At 44.2% G+C, this 21,546-nt stretch overlaps 1 protein-coding gene across 1 annotated transcript in view; it reads left to right on the forward strand.

Moving 5' to 3' along the window:
* The window catches only part of CNTNAP4 (contactin associated protein family member 4), a 488,087-nt gene that overhangs the window by 85,307 nt on the left and 381,234 nt on the right, over positions 1 to 21,546 (forward strand). The window contains exon 2 of the mRNA XM_074994161.1: positions 7,285 to 7,395. Within this exon, the coding sequence (XP_074850262.1) occupies positions 7,285 to 7,395 (111 nt within the window). The remainder of the gene's footprint in view (positions 1 to 7,284; positions 7,396 to 21,546) is intronic.

The raw sequence follows: 21,546 nt of genomic DNA on the forward strand, positions 1-21,546 counted from the left end.
GTTTGTTTCTGCACAGTTACTGGGTGCGCTGAAGTCTGGGACAGTGTTTTGCATTCTGAGATTCCTGACATGAAATATCCACAAGCAACTGTGGGATAGGTACCCACAATGCACTGCTCACACAATCAAACTTGGTTAATGCAATGGGGAAGTGGAAACTTGACAGAGAGAAATAGTGTCTTGAATTCCCAGAAGGTCTGTGGACACTTAAATTTGAATTCATGAGAACAAGGTTAAAAATTCAAATTTAATGAATGTCAAATTTATCTTTGTAGTATAGCTGCAGTGTGAGTCTCTTTGATAGCCTTACCTGAGAGCCAGATGGTTTTTGAAGGCTCCTGCACTAAACTCTAGAGGTCCCAGGTTCTAATCTGCCTGTGAGTACACTCAACTAGTTTGCATATATAGCACTCACAGGTGTGCTTCTATATGAAGGCTCTGCTACTTACTTGTTAGTACTAAACCTGCACTGAGATTGTGGTATATGGAAGGACAAGGTTATAGAGAACTGGAATGAGCTCTGCAATGTGACTGATGGAGCATTTGTCTTCTTAGATATGGTCTTCTCTGTTTACATCTTTATCTTCAGGTTTCTTATTTTTAATTGCATCTCAACTTTTCCCCATAACATGCACTCTTCTCTCCTGTCTCTCTCTCTTTGGTCTTTTCTTTTTCAGACATCTCTGTTTGTTTTGTTTTGTTTTCTTAAGCAGCTCTTTTGACTTTAGTCTGTATTAGCCTCTTGCAGGATCAGTACTACAACCAATGACAGCACTTCTATTACCTCCCTGGAGGCTGACTGTGCTAGCTCTGCAACCTGTTCATTCTGAAGGCCTGAGGTCTCAACCTCTGTGTGTGCCTCCAAACCAAGGTTCACACATTCACATCACAATGTGGTAGAGTTCCATCAAATGTACATTGTTCATCCAAGCTTTATCCCTTTCAAGATATATGTGGATGTAGGTAGGTATGCAGATATGTATCTGGTATTGTTTAATATTTAAAGAATTAGATTATTTATCTCAAGGATTGAACAGTATTGCAAAACTGATTATATTATGGTTCATTTTTTTCCTTCTTATTTTAACTGGTGTAAAGAGAGAGAGACCTGTTGAAGATATACAGATTCAGCCTTGAGTATGTGAATGAAACTCCCATAGAAAGTTCCAGGCCAAATTCAATGGTGATATAAATTCTGTTGTAAGGATTGGTCAGGGAAAAGTCCATCAGAAGACAATGTCCGTAAATATAACTGTCATAATAGTGTAACTTTCACTTGGCTTTTACAAATGATGTGTAACTCTAGTGCCAGATGTTCAGTTAAAACTGAGCTCTCTTGGGTGTGGGCTGTCTGATCATCTGTTTGAACAATACCCAACACCCGACCAGTCTGATCTTAACTGAAGGACTCAGGATTCAACTGTAATATAAATGACTTATTGAACATGTCCCTATACACCCTCATTAACTTATGAAAGACCATCGCCAACAGTCCTGGGACCAAGTAAGTTTGAGCAGATGTGGGCATAGGTCCAGTTGAGAGCAATTCCTACCTTACACAACTCTGACTAGTGAGTAATGTTACTGAAGCCAGTAGAGTTATTTTTGTGTGACAACAATATGAGATCAGAATTAGGTGAAATGAGAGGAGATATGCCCATTTATCAGGGGCAGAACTGGGGTCCCACTACATAAACTATTGGTATAATTTATCCTTTTTTTGAACATGTAATGAATATCATATCAATGAAATTTACACTATTTTGCCATTTAAGATAATTTATTAATCTAATTATTTTCAGTCAGAATTGTAGCTGCAGATGATTAGGTACAAAACATAGGTGCAGAATTGTAGACATTTGAAGACTGAACAATTTCTTGACTTGATTTCTGTAGTGTGCACTTACAGCTCTTGCTAAGTCAATGATAACTGCATATTTAGCACGATGAAAATCAGTCAGTTAGGGTCTTTGATTTTGTTGTTGACCACTCTGACTCGTTTGCTTCTTTTCTGAGTTCCTCATTCACCCTTAATTGCTGTGTATCAAAACTCAGGTTAACTACATTTGTCATTCCCTAAACCTTTTTTTTTTTAACCAAGATGTAGTCACAGATAAAAGCAGTCCCAAAAAATTTAGTTGAATCTTTATTATCATTCCCCCAGATCTGTGTTCTTATGTGTAAGTTCAAAACTTAAGGTTTACCTCACCTTTCATTTAGACTCCTGTAAATCAAGAGTAACACTAGTGAAATAAAGTAATGTGGTTTTAAACCTGATCACAGGGTAGCTGAAAATATATTCCCAATGTACATCATTCTATATTAGTATCAATCTGGAAGTAGCTAGCAGGAAGGTTAATCTTTCATTTTGCCACCAGCGTAATGAAAAAAAAAAATCCTGGTAGAGGAGGGAGTAGCCACTGGGAAGGAACATACTTATAAAACATTACAAAGTGGCTTTTCACCAAACCCAACAGAATTAATTAATAGTAGCAATGGAATCCACATTGAAAGTAAACAATTTTTTCACATATCTAATATGAATTTCAGTTCTGAAACTAGCAAATGAAAATGATCTTTATTCAATACCTTTTATTAAATGCAGTAAACAAGCATAGGTGTAGGTATGGGTATGGGAACAGGTTTTCTATCTTATAACCGTAGGGCTGGAAGGGACTTCAGGAGGTCATTTAGTCCAGCCCTCTGCTTCAAACAGGATCAACCCCCATTAAGTCATCCCAGCCAGCACCTTGTCAAGCTGGGACTTAAAAACCTCAAGGGATGGAGAATCCACCACCTCTATAGGCAACGCAGTCCAGTGCTTCACCACCCTCCTGGTGAAGTAGTTTTTCCTAATATCTAACCTACACCTCTCCCTCTTCAACTTCAGACTATTAGTCCTTGTTCTGCCATCTGACACCACTGAGAACAGTTTTTCACCCTCCTCTTTAGAGCCCCGCTTCAGGAAGTTGAAGGCTGCTATTAAATCACCTCTAAGTCTTCTCTTCTGTAAACTAAACAAGCCCAAATCCCTCATCCTATCCTCATAGGTCTTGTGCTCCAGCCCCTCAATCATTTTTGTTGCCCTCCACTGAACCTGCTCCAGTACATCCACATCCTTTTAATACTGGGGGCCGCAAAACTGGGACACAATATTCCAGATGTGACCTCATCTGTGCCGAACAGAGGGGAACAACTACTTCTCTAGATCTGCTTGAAATGGCCCTCCTAATGCACCCTAGTATGCCATTAGCCTTCTTGGCTAAAAGGGCACACTGTTTACTCATATCCAGCCTTTCATCCACCTTTCTATGGAACTGTGCCCCTCAGTATATTTCTGGGGATTGAGCGCATCTCCTTTTTGCAGATCTCCTTGAGGGCCTCATCCAGGCACTCTTGTAATTTTTGCACTAGGTTTTGGGTAGGCCTGACTTATTGGGGCTTCCACGATAGCACACCTTGCCATACCAGGCAACCAGATAGCGATCTGGTGTCATGGCATCACACAGCATTTTGGCAAATTTTCCAGACTTGTGGTCACACAAGAGGAGGAGCCCTTTTTTGTTGATATCTGTTAGTTTTAGGAGGCTGATGTCTTCTTTGGCAACCTAAAGAAGCATGGGAATTTGGACTGGATTTTGTTCCCCCTGCTTCCTGCCCTTTTACATTTCCCAGGAGTGCATTTCCACACACATGGCTGGTGGGTGCTCCATTGGGTTGCAGGCTCTTTGTGCCTTTATTTCCCCTCCCATGTCCCTTTCCCCCACAGCATTTCTTTTTACTTTACAGGGATCCCCCCCTACACCCAGTTGTCCATATGGCTGGAATCAAACCCTTCCCCTTTGCCATGCAGCTGCTGGGTGCTGCAGACGCTACTACCACAAACTGGCATGTGCAGCACTGGCAGGTTTTGCTCTCCTTTAAATGGCCTGTTTTTCCTAATGAGGGCTGCTCCATTGAGTGCTGAGAAACATTTTTCCCCAACCCAGCAGATGCTGCAAAACTGCCTTTCTCCCCTCCTGCCCCCTGGCATTTCTTTTTACTTTACAGGTATCCCTCACACACTGTCATCCATGAAGCTAGAATTGAACCCTTCCTCAATGATCTTCTCTCACCACGTGGCTGCCAGGCTTTTCAGGCCTTGCTTCTTGTGCAGGATTGCTCCAGAAGTGGGTGAAAAAAGTTCTTCTCCAGCCCAAAGACACTGGATGGTTTCCCCTGTTTTGCAGCCCTCCCCCTTCTCCCAAAAAGCAAACAATAGCTTACCATGCCCACAAGGAAACATACTGGATAAATTATGGTAGATGATGGCTTGTGCAACACACACTTTTAATGACATCCTTAATAAGCATTAAGTGACATTGCAAAATAAATAAATAAATAAATAAAAATTTCCCTGGTAGGAGAGACTGAGACCCATTCATTTCATGGAGAAGTGCTTTATGTGAATTGTATCTCATTTGTGACCTTCGCTTTCCAGCTGCCATCCACAGAGTGGGAGACAGGGTGAGGAAGTGAAACGGGTGCAAGCAGGATCTCATTCCACAGCACATGGAGTGGTCTGAGGTAAAAACCAGTAAGATGACAAGGGACACAACTCAGTGTCAGCAAAGTACAGCTGAGTGGCAGCAGAAAATACTTGAGTTCCAGCAAGAGCAAGAGGTAAAACTCATAGGCCGTTTCTACACAGGACACTTCCTTCAGAAGTGGCATGCTAATACACGGAGCGAAAGATGCTAATGAGGCACAGATGCAAATTCCCTATGCCTCGTTAGCATAATGTTACGTGATTTGGAGTCCAGAAGACCATTCTTCCAGACTCCAAAATGGAATCAGTATCAGTGTCAGTATCAAACAGGCTGTAGAAGCGCGGGCCCTGGGGGGCTTCCAGAAGGATGTGCTTCTTCCAGAGGCCCCTTCGTCCCAAAAATTTTTTGGAAGAATGGGCCTCTGGAAGAAGGACTTCCTTCCAGAAGCACCCCAGGGCCTCGCTTCTACACAGTGTTTTGGAATCCGGAAGAACGGTCTTCCAGACTCCAAATCACGTGACATTATGCTAATAAGGCATGAGGAATTTGCATCCACACCTCATTAGCATCTTTTGCTCCATGCATTAGCATGCCACTTCCAAAGGAAGTGTCCTGTGTAGAAATGACCATAAGGTATGTCTACACTTGCATTCCTCTTTCGAAAGAAGTATGCAAATGAGCTAAATGAAAAAGCAAATAAGGTATAAATTTGCATGTTTGGTGCCTCATTTGCATATTCTAATTTCAAAAGAGCTTCTTGCAAAAGAAGAATGCCAGTGTAGATGCTGTTCTTTCGAAAATAAACCCCATCTTTGAAAGAATCCTTCTTCCCATTAAATAAAGGAAAGAAGGATTCTTTCAAAGATGGGTTTACTTTCGAAAAAGCAGCATCTACACTGGCTTTATTCCTCATTTGCATTTTCAATTCATCTCATTTGCATACCTCTTTCGAAAAAGGAACGCAAGTGTCGACACTCTATAATGTCAGTAAGCAACCATACATGGATGTGTGCTTCAGCGGGACTCTCAGCTCAGCACTGTAGGCTATGCTCAATGCTTCCTGCAGTCCCCTGATGAGAGATTGCCGACCCCCAACTGTTGTGGTCCCTGAATGTGGGGAGAGAGGCCAAGGACAGCCTGCCACTCTAGCTCCATGGGCCACTGCCAGAGGGTATTTCACCACCCTTGACAAGCCTTCTTTTCCCTGCTGCTTAAACCTCTCCTTCCCCTAAAATAAACTTATTTTTTGAGCTTGATGTGATGTTTTTTATTGGCATGCATGAGTGGTAAGTTGCACAGATCATTGTGGAGAATTGGGTGGGGGTGGAATGGGCTGAAAGCTCAGGTGCCTGCCACTAAACCGAGGTCTGAAGAGGACTCGTGGCAGATGGAACAGGGATGAGATGGGCAGGAGTGAGCAGAAAGCATATGTTCCTGCTGCTAAGCCAAGGTCCACAGAGGACTCAGTTTTTAGGAGTAAAACACCATCTTTTGTTCAGCCAAAGCTAGTTGCTGGATTTGACCTGTATTTGCAAACAGCTCCTGTTGTGCCAAAGCTGCATTTTTGGTGACTTTTTTTTCCAACAGACATACAACAGTGAGAAGAATTCTGAATTCTCAAATGTACATGTAGCTGTATAATTTTGCATGTTATAGTATTGGTGGTGTCTGTCCCATACAGCAAACCAATGCAAATAAATGATGAAAGCCAAACCTGTTTGCAAAATACTGAAATTCAGTGAAAGTTACGAACAATAATGACCTCAGTATCAAACAGGCTGTAGAACCATGTGTGCTGTAAATAGATGTTTCTATGCAACTGCCATGGGGTTAATACACTTCCCTCCCGCCAAGTGGGAGCCAGGTACTCTATAGCACCATGGTTGTGACTCAAGAGTTTGGGTCTTCCCCTGTAGTCTTGGCTACTTGGACAAGATGGCTGGGCAGCCAGATTCCTTTGCTTACACTTCTGTTTATTTTTAAAGTCTGTCCTCCTAGAAGAGATGATTATTCTACTTGTATATTTTGTAATATAAATTCAGAATGAATGCAAATACTCCACAGCAAGTGAACTGGAGGTGGATTTAATATACAAAATATTGATAAGAATATGCTTACTTATGCACCATTGATTGTGAACTGCAGTTAATCCCGTTATCTGAAACACAGTGGTTTGTTTATGAAGTTGAAACTTGCATTCTAATCATTGTCTAATAGTGATTTTATGTTGCTTCTACATCAAACACACACAAATTTGGCAAACTCGAGGTACCATCCTTTCTGGTACCTATCTTAAAACATAGCCTTTTTTATTATTTAAAGATTGTTGAATGGATGTAATGTGATTTTTTTCAACCCTTGGAGAAATATACAGCAGGTCCTCTGGTCAAAACTTCATGCTGCTCAAGGTAAAGCAGGACTGGCAGGTGTCAGTACCTGTCCTGGTAAATAATAGGTAGTGAGCTATGAGCCATTTATCAAGTCTATCTTCAAAGTTAGGTTAGAAGGCGGGGAGTATAAGGAATCAAGGGAATATAGGATATTATACCGTGGTATTCTGATGAAATATTGATCAGATTAAAAGTGCCAGCTCAGTACTAATCTGGTACATATAATAGACACTGAGGCAAACATTCTGGAACTTGCTTCCTCAAATATAACATCAATTCAGATATTTTTTCCATTTTTTTATTATACTTTTTGAGTAATCAGTGGGTGAGTGCATTAATGTGAACATGATGTTTTTCCTTGACAGATAATTGTGATGATCAGCTGGTATCTGCCTTGCCTCAGTCTTCATTCAGCAGTTCATCAGAGCTGTCTAGCAGTCATAGTCCTGGTTTTGCAAAGCTCAATCGAAGAGATGGTAAGTCTGTTTTTTTGTTTTTTTTTAATATATATATATTTGTGCTAAGTTTCCTCAATTTTTCCAGAGGATTTTATTATATAAAGGAAAAAAAAGGAAAAAGGAAATTAGAGTCATTATGTATTTTAACTTTATCTTGCAGAGAAAGTTGAAATGACTAAAAAGTGAGAATATATTTATTTAAAAAATCTGTTAGCGGTTTTAGGAAATACCGGCTTTTTATAACTAGGAGTCAAGCCATTGTATCCTACAAGTATCAATTATAGCTGTTGACATAACTGAATATATATATTACTAGAAGAGTTTAGTAATTTAAGTTATACTTTAGTAGATGAAGCTGAATCAACAAAGAAAATATATTTGGATAAGTATCCAAATGTCTGGATTCTTGAATTCATAAATTCTGGAAATCTCCCAAGTAAAGGCTTTATCATTAGTTTTCTAGTATCTGTTTCTACCATTAATTTCAGTGAGGCCAGGATTACCCCCGCATAAGAACATTTCCAATGTGGTGGATACAAGGAAATGCAAGCACATATAGGCTTGGTCTACATGGAGCTCCGCACAGCGCTGCTACTGGCAGAGCTATGCAAAGTGAGCTTCTCGGGATTGCAAATGGCTGCTTATTTGCATACTCCAGAAGCTCATTACCATAGCCCCATGAGAATTCGGTGCCAGCAGAAGGGGGTGTGGATGTGCCTCTGCCAGCTAACCCCCACCCCCCGTCACCAGTCCCTGATGCCTGAATTCAGGCACCCCCTTCTGCTGGCACCAAACTTTTGCATGGCTATGGCAGTGAGCTTCGGGAGTGTACAAATAAGCAGCCATGGGCAGTCCTGAGAAGCTCACTTTGCATAGGTCTATGTAGACCAGACATAGAGCAATAAGTATGTGGGCTTTAGGCATATTTCCCTACCTCTTGTTAATATGTTACCTGGTTTGGAATACAGTCATACCCTGAGATATGCCCATTCGAGTTATGAGAATTCGACTTTACAAGGAGTTTCATTTAATACCCGTACTTCAGCTTACGAGGCATTTCTTCGCATTTATGAGGACCGATTTAGAGACTGGCGGCTTGGGTAGGCAAGCACCGAGGGGATGGAGTTGACTGCGTTGGTCTTGATGAAGATGCCGTGCGGGAGGGGTGGCGGCGCCCTGTGAGAGGGCGGCAGTCTGGTGCGGGGAGGTAGACTTGTCCAAGTCCTAGCAGTAGATCACGCCGCTCTGCGAGATGTGGATGCTGGGTGCGCATTCCATCCCATCCCAGCTGCTGCTGCTCACCCTTCTGGGCGGCTAGGGGGCCGCCGGCCGCCCTGCGCAGCTGTGCCTTGGGTGCCGCTCATCATCTGTGGCGCTCCCTCCCATTTAGCGCCTGGCTTGCCCACCACTGCCGCCTCTCCTTAAAAGAGGCATCACCCCTCGCCAGCTGGGGGCCCCCTGCACTTGCCTAGCTCCCCATGTGGCCAGCCTCCAGCAGTGCCCCCTGCCCACTTAACCTAAGCTGCACTCAGGCCAGGCTGCCTCCCCGTGCCCTGCTGTGCCCTGTCCGCCCTCTTGTACTGGATTTAATGCGATTTGGTGTTGTTTTAGCATAAGTGGGTGTACATTTTGGGGCTCAGGAACACAAGTTTTTTCCAATTGAAATTAATGGTAATTATATTTTCGACTTATGAGAATTTGCCCTCAGAGGGATTTTTCAGGAAAGATTTACCCTCGTAAGGTGAGGGAAGACTGTATGTGTAATAGAAAGAGGTCATTGAGAAATGGATAGAATTGTCATGGAAAGCTTTGTGAAAATGTTTTTTGTTTTGTGGACACATTAAAATTGTGATGAAAATCCACATTTTAATTTTGTGACCCTCACTAAAAAAGGCACTGGAAGGTAATGACAAATTGCAACTACTGGTATTTTGAGCCTTGTTATTTTTTCCTCTTTTTTGGGGGGGGAAATATGGCTGATTTTGCACATTAGATGAGCATGCAGTTGTGCATGCAAAACGCTTGTAATTATTCAAGCAAATGTAGGTGTGCAATTGTGTACTTGAAGTAGGGTTACCATATAAAAAGGGGACACCTCTGCAAGGGTGTATCTACCAACTCACATCATATTAATGTGTTATAGTGTATAAGTAGTACGTTAATGCAGTGAGAGTTGGTAGATACTGATACAGATACAGTCCCTCTCAGCATTACCCTCTTATTTGAAGAGTCAAATTTGGTAACCCTTCTTGAACTGTGACCTCTTGTAATGACAACATGCTCTTTATATCTATTCAGACCTAAATCTTACATATGTTTTCCATATCAGATTCGGGAAGTAAAGCATACAAACAGACTTTAATGCACATCTGATTGTTTAATTAAAATGCAATTCAAACTAGAATTTTTTGACACAGCTTTGCTGAATTATTGCTGGAAGATTTTATTTAATTTTGGGTTTCATAACAAAGGATTTGGAAATTATTTGGTTAACTCTTTTTAAATCATTACTCCATAATAAATTAAAATTTTCTGTTGTGTCATGAAAAGGGAATTATCTGAGATAATTTATTTTGATTAACATAAGTATATTTTCTGCTGCTAACAAAAAATCTATTAAAATACTTTGTGTGAAGGACACCTATTTTGAAGCTTTTTGACAGTATGAGATAATATGAATTCTTTGTCAAGACAAATAAGTTAGACATTTATTCAAGGACATGTCACTGTTGACATTGTGTTGTACTAACTGCATATTTGTAACAAATAATTACATTCAAAAACCATATTAAAATAAAAAGGTATTTAGGCATTGAAGAGAAAAAAACTTTGAAATTCCAGGAAATTGCATTATCAGCCTTATAAGACGTATACAGGAACTCAAGTCATTTTTGTCAATAATGCCCTCAAAGCAGTTTTTCCTTTTTCCTGTGTGCCAGTGTGATTCTTGATCTTGCCATCAAAATGTTGCTGATTAGGGAGAACAAAAAGCTTCAGCAGAGACTTTAAGTACCAATAAAGTGGAATGATGCAAAGTGGAGTTATTGATAAACAAAAGCACACTGGCAGAGGTGGCTAAACTTATTTCTTTTCATAATAACTTTGTGCAGACAAGTATTAGTTAAGTTAAAAATATAAGTGGACAACAGCATGTTTTTCTTGTTTCAAAACAAGCTTGACTCAAGCTTAGGACTAGACTGTGACTTGGACTACACACCTGTGCAAATCCAGGATGGAGTAAGAGCCCCACCTACACTTCTCTGATTTACTTGAACCTTGAGGCCAGGCACGTAAGAGTAAGCAAGGCTACTCAACTGCTTACTCTCTCCCTGTGGCACATGGCCAAACCAAGGGGTACAGAAACTGAGCCATTTTGGGGCTGGAAATAAGAATTTACTACAGGCACAGACCAGCAGACAATTACTACTCCTAGAAGCAAGGCATAAACAGAAGAAATTGTGTCTAGGGTGAGCCTCTAAGCTACATATCTTCCAGAGCTACACATGATCAATACCTAAAATCACAATGGGTCTTACCCATGAAAACTCATTACCTAATAAATAAATTTGTTAGTCTTTAAGGTGCCACAGGATTGCTTGTTATTTGTCTAGCCCTTAGTTACACACAACTATGTAACATGCTGGGAAAAAAGCACTAGTTATTGAGAGGCACTCAGATGCATTCAGTTTACCTCCATCTATTTAATAAGAATTTACATATATTGATACAGATCTAAGATAATAATAATACTTGACTCTGCCAGAGAGCTTTCTATCCTTGGATCTCCATAGTTCACTGGAACACACTTTGCCCTCTGACTGAAATTGTTTATAGTCAAGTAGAATGAAAATCCAGATTGCTTCATTACAATCTGCAAATTGTAAGTGTAATTAGTGTAAACTTCCCCTTTGAATAAAGTTATGTTAAGATAAAATGACTTCAGTGTAAGAGGGATCAACTGTATTCTGAAGTGTTCATAAAGATGCTCACCTTACCACCTTACTTTGCAGTTCTTCAGGAGACTGATAGGAGTGTGTCAGTAAAGTGCACTCACAAGAACTTACATTTATTTAGCTATATCTCTTAAACTATGAAATCAATCAGCATCACTGTAGAATGCATTATTACCTTTTAAATTGAACTTTGCTTTCCTCCTTCCTCACATGCTCAGGCGTTATTAACAGTCATGGCATTACCTCTGGCATCTTTCTATGATACATATATCCAAAGCAGAGGGTTGTCTAATTAGAAGATGGCTAGCTTTCTGCCTGCTCCTTCTTCATCTCTGAGGGTCACAGTTCCAGCAGGATGTCTGAATGTCTTATTCATTCATCACACAGACATTTCCTTGATTTTAGTAGTTCATGACCAAACAACTTGGGTGGCCACCTTTACATGGCACAATCCAACCCTCCCTGGAGATAGAGGGGAAAAACACTGAAAATGTCTTTGGGCTTCTATGAATTAGCTTTAGTTTATGCTTACATCTTGAGTGCTCTAGGGATTCAGTATTAAGGGTGGGGCACTTGTGAATAATTTCCCACTAGCTTATTCACAATTTCCGAATCAGGATTTGACTCTTTTTTAACTTCTACATTAAATGAACATTTCTGTAACAATAATGTTTAAGTGAACACACGAGGAAGGAAATTTAACCAGGAAATATTCACCAATGTGTATTTGTAGCCTGATGAGCTTTTGCCAAACCATCCAGCATAGACTGGTCTTTTGGTCATAAGAATGAGGGAGCTTAGAATCTGACAGCGAAAGAGAGAGACTAGCAGAATGAGAGAGCCATTGATTTTCAAGTATCAGAGGGGGAGCTGAGTTAGTCTGTGTCTTCGGAAACAACAAGAAGCCCTGTGGCACCTTATAGACTAACATATTTTGGAGCATACACTTTTGTGGGCAAAGACCTGCTTTGTCAGATACATGAATGGATCCAGAGGAGGGTCTAAATATATAGGCTCATGAAAAGGAGGGAGTCCCAGTCAAGAGGAAAGCCAGATTTAACAAGGCCAGTTCAGTCACGGAGGATGTGGTCCATTATCAGCAGCTAACCTGATCATTGTATATAGCAAAGCATTAAAGTACGACCACATTTGCTCCAATCCCTCAGACAGAGACAAACGCTTGTAAGTTTGTCTTTATCAAGCTTTCTTAAGATAATATCCACCTGAGGAAGTAAGGAAACAGATTGACAGAGCCAGATGTGTACCCAGAAGCCACCTGCTACAAGACAGGCCCAACAAGGAGCATAACTGAACACCCCTGGCTATCACTAACAGCTCCCAGCTGAAACCTCTCCAGCCCATCATCAGTGATCCTGGACAATGATCCTTCACTGTCACGAACTTTAGGAGGCAGGCCTGTCCTTGCCTACAGACTGCCCATCAACCTGAAACAAATTCTCACCAGCAACTGCAGACCACACCACCCATAACTCTAAACCTGGAACCAACCCCTGCAACAAACCTCAGTGCCAACTCTGCTCACAAATTTACACCAGTGACATAATCACAGGACCTAATCACATCAGCCACACTGTCAGGGGCTCATTCACCTGCACATCTACTAATTTACATATGCCATCATGTGCCAGCACTATCCCCTGCAGTATACATTGGCCAAACTGGACAGTCTCTATGTAAAAGAATTAAGGGACACAAATCAGATATCAGGAATGGTAACATACAAAAGCATGTAGGAGAACACTTCAATCTCTCTGGACACTCGGTAAGAGATTTAAAAGTAGCCATCCTGCAACAACAACAACAGCAACAAAACCTTCAAAATAGACTTCAAATAAAAACTGCAGAGCTGTAATTCACTTGCAAATTTAACACCATCAAGCAAGGATTGAACAGACACTGGGAGTGGCTGGCCAATTAGGAAAGTTGTTTCTCCTCTCTTGCTGTTCACAACTCCACATTAGCTGCTAAAAATGGGCCACGTCCTCCCTGACTGAACTGATCTCATCAACTCTGGCCCTCCTCTTGACTGGGACTCCCTCCTTTTCATGAGCATATATATGTAGACCCTCCTCTGACCCACTTATGTATCTGGCAAAGTGGGTCTTTGCCCACAAAAGCTTATGCTCCAAAATGTCTGTTAGTCTATAAGGTGCCAAAGGAATTCTTATTGATCTTTGAAAGACACCAACTCTGAATGGACAACATTCGGAGGAGATTGGATGGAGCAGAAGAATGGGTTTTGAAGCACCTGAAAAGTCATTTTAACAGGTACATTTTGTTCATGTTCCAGCATAAGAACATGCAGGAAGTGCTTGTAATTTGGCTAACCACGGAGGAAGGGATCAATGCTTGAGAACCATAATTGTATGGAATCCTTCCTACACTGCACAGGGACAAATATGCATAGGGGATGCTATCACTGAATGGGTTCCTGGTGAAGTGAACTAAAAAGTCAGCTAACTGGAAATGGGGACATCAGTGGAGGTAACCGACAGAGAAACACGAAAGCCCAACTGCAGCCATCATGACTGGTTTTAAATTCCTATCAACACTTACATGACTAATATCATGCTGAATGGGTCTGTTCTCCAAGATAATATTCTTGTTCTGAGTCTATGTGCTGCTTTTAATAAACAGATTACCTCAATCATGGTTGGGCAAAAGAGGAAGATACTACCTTGTTTCTCCTCCTATCCTGGGCTATAGAAATACAGAGTTACCTTTCCCAGATGGAGCAGACATTCACTAGAATGATGCCACCCAGCATTCTCATTTGAGGTTTGATCTAAATAACAGTTTTGCAGATGAATTGGCATGGGTGTAAAGCCTGCCAAAATGGGTGCCGTAGTAAACCTATGCATCAATATTGGTGATCCCTGACCAAATGCTGCCAAAAAAAATAATGATTCTCCTGGATGCCAACAGCTACACCAACTCTAGACTATAGTATGAAATTGCACAGTTTCAACCTGTGTGAATAACAATACTTGCCATGAAAAGTTAACTCATAAGCCAAAATATATTAAGTAAAACTTGTTCAAAGAATTAAAAAGATGAAACAAAAATGTAAAATCAAATATCAATTTTCAGGCAATAAGCAGTTAGAAGAAATCTCCAAATCCAGCAAATTGTTTGCAATACATAACAACAAAAGAAAAGACAGATAAGCACACCGGTTTTATAAACAAATAGCATGCTAGTCCTCAGAATGTAATTAAAATAGGCTTAACACTTCAGTTTTATTAGCTTGCAAATAAAATTACTTAAGGCTGATATCTTGCATTGGTACAAGCTGTAAGAAAATAAAGGTAGAATGGAAATGATGGAAATCTTGGTGCTTCTATAAATGAATAACAAATCGAAGTTGATCCAGCGAAATGCAAAGCTTGTACCTCTCTGTGACATACTTGACTTGAATAGGTAAAATAAAGACAAAGATGATCTAAATCTCCAATGTTTGAACTGGGCTGAATAAATGAATTCTACAGTGACTAATACATAACAGAGGCACAGGATGATGCATATTAATGCATCAAGTAAGACATTCCTGTCACCTTTTATTTTTAAGATAGAAAATGCTATTCTCCCTCCATTACTGGACTGATTCATATTTCAGATTAGAATAACAGGTGATATTTTCCAAAAAACTAACCTCAAATAGGCTTTATTTTCATAATATAGCTTCAGTGTCTACATGTCAACTATTTTAAACATGCTCAGGATGACATGCAAGCAGGTCCTGGAGACCAGGTGGGCAGTTTGGATCCCTTTGGAGTCAACGGGAGCTTTGCAATTGTGAAAATAATGGGAAAAAATTCATAAATGTGAACTGAGACTTAATTTCAAGTCCTCTTGTTTGTACCTTTTCCATATGCTTTTCATAGTGGTATATGGCAAAATTTTCTTCCTAGCAATGTTTCTGGAACACAACTTTCAACTCCATAGACAAGACGCTAACAAAGTGCGTCAGTTGAAACTGACTAGCCTAGAATTTTATTTGTGAGGTTTGGAAAGGAGGATAAATGACAGCTCAGAGGAAAGGCAAGACTATCCCATGAGCTGGACTATTATCCGATTCTGTCAACTTCATATAATTCATAAGGGGCAAAATTTCTTTATCAAGAAGACTCTACAAAAGATTGTTGATGTGTTTTAAGGCGAGCACTTCTGCTCCCTAAAGGAATAGCATGAAGAAGGTTCCTGATCAGCTGAGTCTGAGGTGTTTCCCTCAAAGGTAATGCTATTAGGCTGCACAATAGCTGATAGGATGCCATCTGTTCAGTCCTACATCTTTCAAGTGGGCTTGTTACCATGGATTTTGGGGCTCTTTCTCAAGCTGCAACTTGAATGAGAAGTGTAGTGCTGGGCGCAGGGCATGTGGGGTCTGTAGGAGGGTAGAAGTTTGTCACTAAAATGTCCAATGCCCATAGAAGTGAACACAAAGAAACAACTAATATCTAATCAAAATACATTTTCAAATATGAATACTACGCAACACAGGTTTAATGTCTCTACTCCAGCACTGTTAGGACCTGATGGGTGCTGGAAGCGAGAGTATTTACCAGACTACAGAGGGACAATATTGTCTTGCAGCATTACCGGCTTACTGGGCTCTTAGAAGACACTTAGGAATAAATTAGAGCTAAATAACACAGAACACTGAGAGCCAGAACTAGTGACTGTAAACAACCTTATTGTACTATGGGAAATGTTGCCACACCAATATTAAGTGACCCTCTGGCAAACTAAAATCAGGTCAGATTATGGATGTTGCTGGACTAGAGAATTTCAACCTGTATAATGAAATGCAATTGTGACCCACTCCTGCTGCTTTTACCTCTACGTATTGCTGTTCACCTTTTCTCCCTCCTCTCCCCAACATTTTAAAGGTAAGAATGCATAGTTTTGGCCACATCATAATTAGTTATTAGAGGGTTCCAATAAGAATCTGATTACACTTGGATATTTTTAATACATCCAAGAGTTCAGCAAGAAACCCCTTTTATTTGTACGTAGTATCTGAGGGTAAGCAAATCTTCAGTGGGGAAAGGGAAGGGTTCAAGGGTTTGCAATTCAAGAACTGTTGTGTGGCTCTGAAAGCTGTGTCCTGTCACCTGTCACCCAGAAAAGAATCTTACTGACATTTGGAAGATTTTACCCATCAAACATGGTAGTGTGTTAATACTGTAACTTTTTACCTAGTTAAACTGTGGATAAATAATTGCAATTTAATAAGAAATTTAGGCGCATTCTTAAATGATAAACTTTGGTGGAAGAGTTATGACTGAAAGTGTAATTTACATGTGTCTAACCAAACCTCTTAAAGTACACCAATTTATCAAAAATTCTATAATCAACCACCAAATCACAACAGCAAAACCCAGACAACCCTCCCCTCAATTAACAGTGGGGAAACAGAGTTAAGGGAGTTTAACAGACTGTTAAAATCAATGGACGATAACCTTTATGAAGTTTTAAAAAAAAATCTCACTTAAGGGTCTGTCTATACAACCAGAATTGCAGCTGTATCAGTACAGGTTTCTTGGTGTGGCGCATTTGCTCAAGATGTTATGCCAATGGGGGACAGTTACCTCTATTAGCATAAAAACCTTGGTGAGTCACATAAGCTGTTCTGACGACATAGTACAGTGCACGTGCACAGTGATGTCATTGTAGTTTATGTTACCAATGGGATGAAAGATTCACAACCCTGAGCAGCATAATTTTGCTGTTGTAGGTTGTAGTGTACATCTAGCATTAGTGGCTGCATCTGTAGGCACCTAAATAGCTTTGTAAATCTGGCCCTAATCACTTATCAGAAATAACATTTCAGAGATTGTGTAGTTTAGGCATTTTTTGAAAATTTTACCCTCGTAAAAGAAGCAAGCCCACCATGTTACCATTTGAAGTGTGAATACATATGAATCGAATGTTTCACATTCTCTTGAAATGGATTCTGACCTGTCCTGGTGCTGTATGACTGAGTAGAAATAAAGCACTCCATGGCTCTCTTCAGTCTGTTATTCATTTAGCTCGTTTACACAGCATTAATTTTATAAATTGCTGCATATACATCACAGTCCATTACATTTCTTCAATTACTTTATAGGGGAAAAATGCCTAGTTGTAACCTAGTTCAGGTCAAGCAATAATGAGCTGATGCGTTTTGAAGTGAGACTTGCAGCTAGTAAAATCCACATCACTCAGCAGTTTGGGACACATTTAATTGGTCTCTAGACAACATAAAGAACTAATGTCTGTCTACCACCCACATATCATTTTATTTTTTGGTGAAAAAGCCATGGAATTGTTAGTGTTGTTTAGGACAAATAATTTTCAGTTAAGAATACACTTTCAGGTTTAGAATCTTTGCACGATATTATGGATGTAATGGAGGAGGAAGAAAGTAATAAAGTATTAGATTGTGAAGAATACAAAAGAAGGAATCAGGAAAGTGAACAAAATAAGATAGAGGAGAGAGAGAAAAAGGGACATTTGTATAAAATATTTTAGAGATTATCCAAAGTGAAAATTGTAACGTGGCTGTACTGTAGGATTTATAACTGCTTACTGTGTCCATTTCAGACAGAAATCCCAGCCCCACTGCCCTTCAGAACTGTCAGGAGCAATGGGTGTTTGCAGAAAAGCCATCCTTTCTTTTTCAGGAACACTGGAACACTCCATGTCTGGGTGAGAAGGGAGTTTAACTGACAGCCAGACAGATGGCTGTGAGTAATCCATCACTTGGCACTTACTGCATTCAGAAGTGTGAAGAGTAGATGCAGTAGTGGATGATTCGTGGTGTGCATGAGAACCACTGAGGTATATAGGCCTTAAGTGCACTTCCTTCTCTTCCTCTGTATAAACACCACCAGGGTTATGCAGAGGTATTCCAGGGGATACATCCACTGATCTAGATATTTGCTTGGTTTTACAACAGGCTACATAAAAAGCACTAGTCAAGTCACTTCAGATTTAAAATTCTTATATAAAATGACTTCTCTATATACTATTGTAAGAGTCCTGGGACGCCCAGCCCTTGGCCTAGGGTGGGCGGCAACCAAAAGAGGGTTATAACACCGGCCCAGCCCTCAGATCGGGGTGGGGCAGCAGTTCACTGTTGTAATACAAAACAGGCCCAGCCCTCAGTTCAGGGCGGGGCAACAGCACAAGGGTTTTAGCACAGGCCCAGCACGGGCTGGCCCTGTCAAGGAGGGGGCAGGGGGTCGCAGGCCCTCCCACTCCACTGCGACCTGGTCCGGGGCCCTGGAGGTCGCTCACACACGACCACGGCAGTGGGGATCCAGGCCACAACACACTGCCATGAGTTCGGGAGCATCATTCCCCAGGCCACTTCCTACCTCTACCTCCACTGGGGGAAGGTCCCAGTCCATCTGGTCAGGGGGTCCCACGGGGTCGGTCTCCTCCAAATCATCCACCTTCGGGGGCTCCAGCCAGTCGCTCATGTCGATGTCATTGGGATAGTCTGGTGGTGGTAGCACGGTGGGCCCGAGGCAGTCCTGGGCCTGGGGGCTGCAGGGGTCTGCCAGGACTCTGGGGCAGGCCGCTCCTGGGACCTCATGGTTGCTCACCCCCAATGGTCTGGCCAAATCCGGGGCTTCCTCCAAGGCGGGGGGTCTCAGCTGGCATGAGGGTCCTGGCAGGTCTGGGTAGTCCCCCTGGGGCATCTGGATCCATGGTTGTGCGGGGCCACTGGGGGCTTGCTCCTGCAGCCTGGCCAGGCAGCGACAAGCCCTCTGCCCCTGGTGCTGGGGAGCTCACACAGGCCTCTCCTCCCTGCCCGGAGGCCCCAGGTTTAATGGGTCCTGAGCCCTGCCCTTGGCCCTTCTAGCCCTGGGCCTTGCCCTCTGAGGGGCGGGCCACTGGTGTTCTGGCTCTGGGCCTGCCCACTGGGGCCTCTGTGCAGCCTCATCGGCCTCTGAGTCAGCAGGAAGCCTGCTGCAGGTGTTCCTGCAGGGCTGCTGCTGCCGTGGGACCCCCCTCCCACTGCTGGAAGGCAAGCTGCCAGGGGCCGGCCGGCCTTGGCTGCCTTCCCCACCCCCCCGTTCTGGGGTCAGCCTCCCTCCTGCCTCAGGCAGGCAGGCTCTACCTTTCTCCCCACCTCTCCTCCACTTCTCCAGCTAGTTCTTTTAGGAACTGCTGAGTGGGTGGAGGGTGGGGGCCTCTTGCCCCCTGCCCTACAGCAGGGCCCCCCGCCTTTTTCCATCTTTTGGGGGAGAAACTGCTGGCCCCCCATTTGGGCCCACCTTCCATCTAGCAGCTGCTGCATCCTCACCACCTGGAGAAGGTAGGGGGCTCTCTCAAAGCGGCGGTTGGGCTCCCTCCACACAGCCTCCTGTGGAGTGGCTTGGGGAGGGGTGAGTTTGGGCAGGGCCCCTCTCCACTGGGGCTCCGGGGGGGGGCTGCATAGCCAGGGGTGGGGTGTTAGGGCGTGGCCCCTGCCCCACCCCTGCAGCCACCCCCTCTCCTACTGCCCCCCCCCACACCCAGCTGCCGCTGGGGCCCCCTCCACCTGGGCCCCTCCAATCAGCTTCCCCTTCCTTCTCCCTCTGTCATCTCGAGGCTCTGCAGCAGCTGCTACGGGCCCACCCTTCAGGTGCACGTGGGCAACCCCTCCCCCCATTAACCCCGCCATCCCCCCTAAGTTGGCTGTGCCTCCTCCTTCGCCCCCCCACGTGCCCACACCCCTTCCCCCCCCTTTTTTTTGTTCACTTAAGCGCCTGAGCCCCCCCCCCTCCCCCCACACACACTTTGATTCCCTCCACATCCCAGTGCAGAAACAGGAGCCATCTTACCATCTTCTGCTGGGAGTTGTGGCCTTTTTTGTGTCTCCCTTTCCCTGCCCTCAGTCCCCTTGCCCTGCCCTTCCCCCATCTGACTGGGTCCTCAGCTGGCCAGTGGGGGAGGGGCAGCCACGCCTCACTCCTTCCTTCCCTTCCACTCTCCTCCCCCTCCCCCGCTCTTTCTTAAAGGCCCCCACCCCAAATAAACTTCCTCCCTCTCAGACCCACCAATATGACCCCCATGCCCACTGGAGGGTCATCTGGTGACCCCTCCCTCCCTCTCCCCTCCACTGTCACCCCTCCTATCCCTGAAACGGCGGCCCACTCGTCCAGGGCTGCCCAGAACTCTACCACCACGTCGGCTGAGGGTGCGGGCGCAGGCTCCGGGGCTCCTACTACCTCCGCTGCGGTGCCCCCTGGCAACCCAGCCCCAAACCCTCCCCCCCAAAAGGGCAGGAAGGGCCAGGGGAAAAGAAAGGGCAAGAGCCCCGCCCGGAAGGCCAAACCTCCCATGGCGGGGACTCTCCCCCAGGCTGCCCAAACACCGAGTGCAGCCTCCCCTTCTTCCCTTCCCCCTGCTCCCTCCACCGCTCCTGGGGGCCCCGACCTCTCGGCCCCCAGGTCGTATGCCCAGGCGGCGGCCGCCGCCCCACACCCTACTCCTTCCGCCTCTGCCGGGACTACCATCCCCAACGGTCGCGGCCCCTTCCCCGTGCTCACCAGGAGGCACGGAGTCCGCTGCCTCCTGGTGGCTGCCTCGCCCCACGTGGAGACCTACGTGCGGGCGTTGGCACGGGTGGTGGGGCCCGCGGCCGTGGTGGCGGCCTCCCGGATGTTCGGGAAGATCGTCTTCTTCCTGGCTTCGGAGGCCGCCGCCCAGGAGGCGGTGGAGAGGGGCCTGGCGGTTGGGGGCGTGCACGTGCCCCTGGAGCCGCTGGACGACCTGGGCGTGCGGGTGGTTTTTTCATCTGTTCCACCCTTCCTTCCCAACTCTGCCCTTCTGCCGTTCCTCACCGCCCTGGGCCGGCCTTTGACGGTCCTGAGTCCCCTCCCCCTAGGCTGTAAAGACCCCGCCCTCCGGCACGTGCTCTCATTCCGCCGGCAGGCCCGGGTCCAACTGCCGCCGGCAGCAGCACAGGGCGGGGTGGCCCAGGAGGGGACTATACTGGTGCCCTATCAAGGGGCCCAGTACCGGGTCTTCTATACCCTGGGGGAGGCCCGGTGCTTTATGTGCCGGGCGGCGGGGCACGTCCGGAGGGATTGCCCCCTGGCCCGGCACGAAGGGGAGCCCGGGACCTCCTCCGACCCGGGGGGTGTCAGCCACGAGATCGGCGGCGCCCCGACCGCGACAGGCCCTGGGACCGACCCTCCTCCTCTCGTCCCGGACGGAT

This window comes from Carettochelys insculpta, chromosome 5 (assembly GCF_033958435.1).
Source record: "Carettochelys insculpta isolate YL-2023 chromosome 5, ASM3395843v1, whole genome shotgun sequence".
Lineage (NCBI taxonomy): Eukaryota > Metazoa > Chordata > Testudines > Carettochelyidae > Carettochelys > Carettochelys insculpta.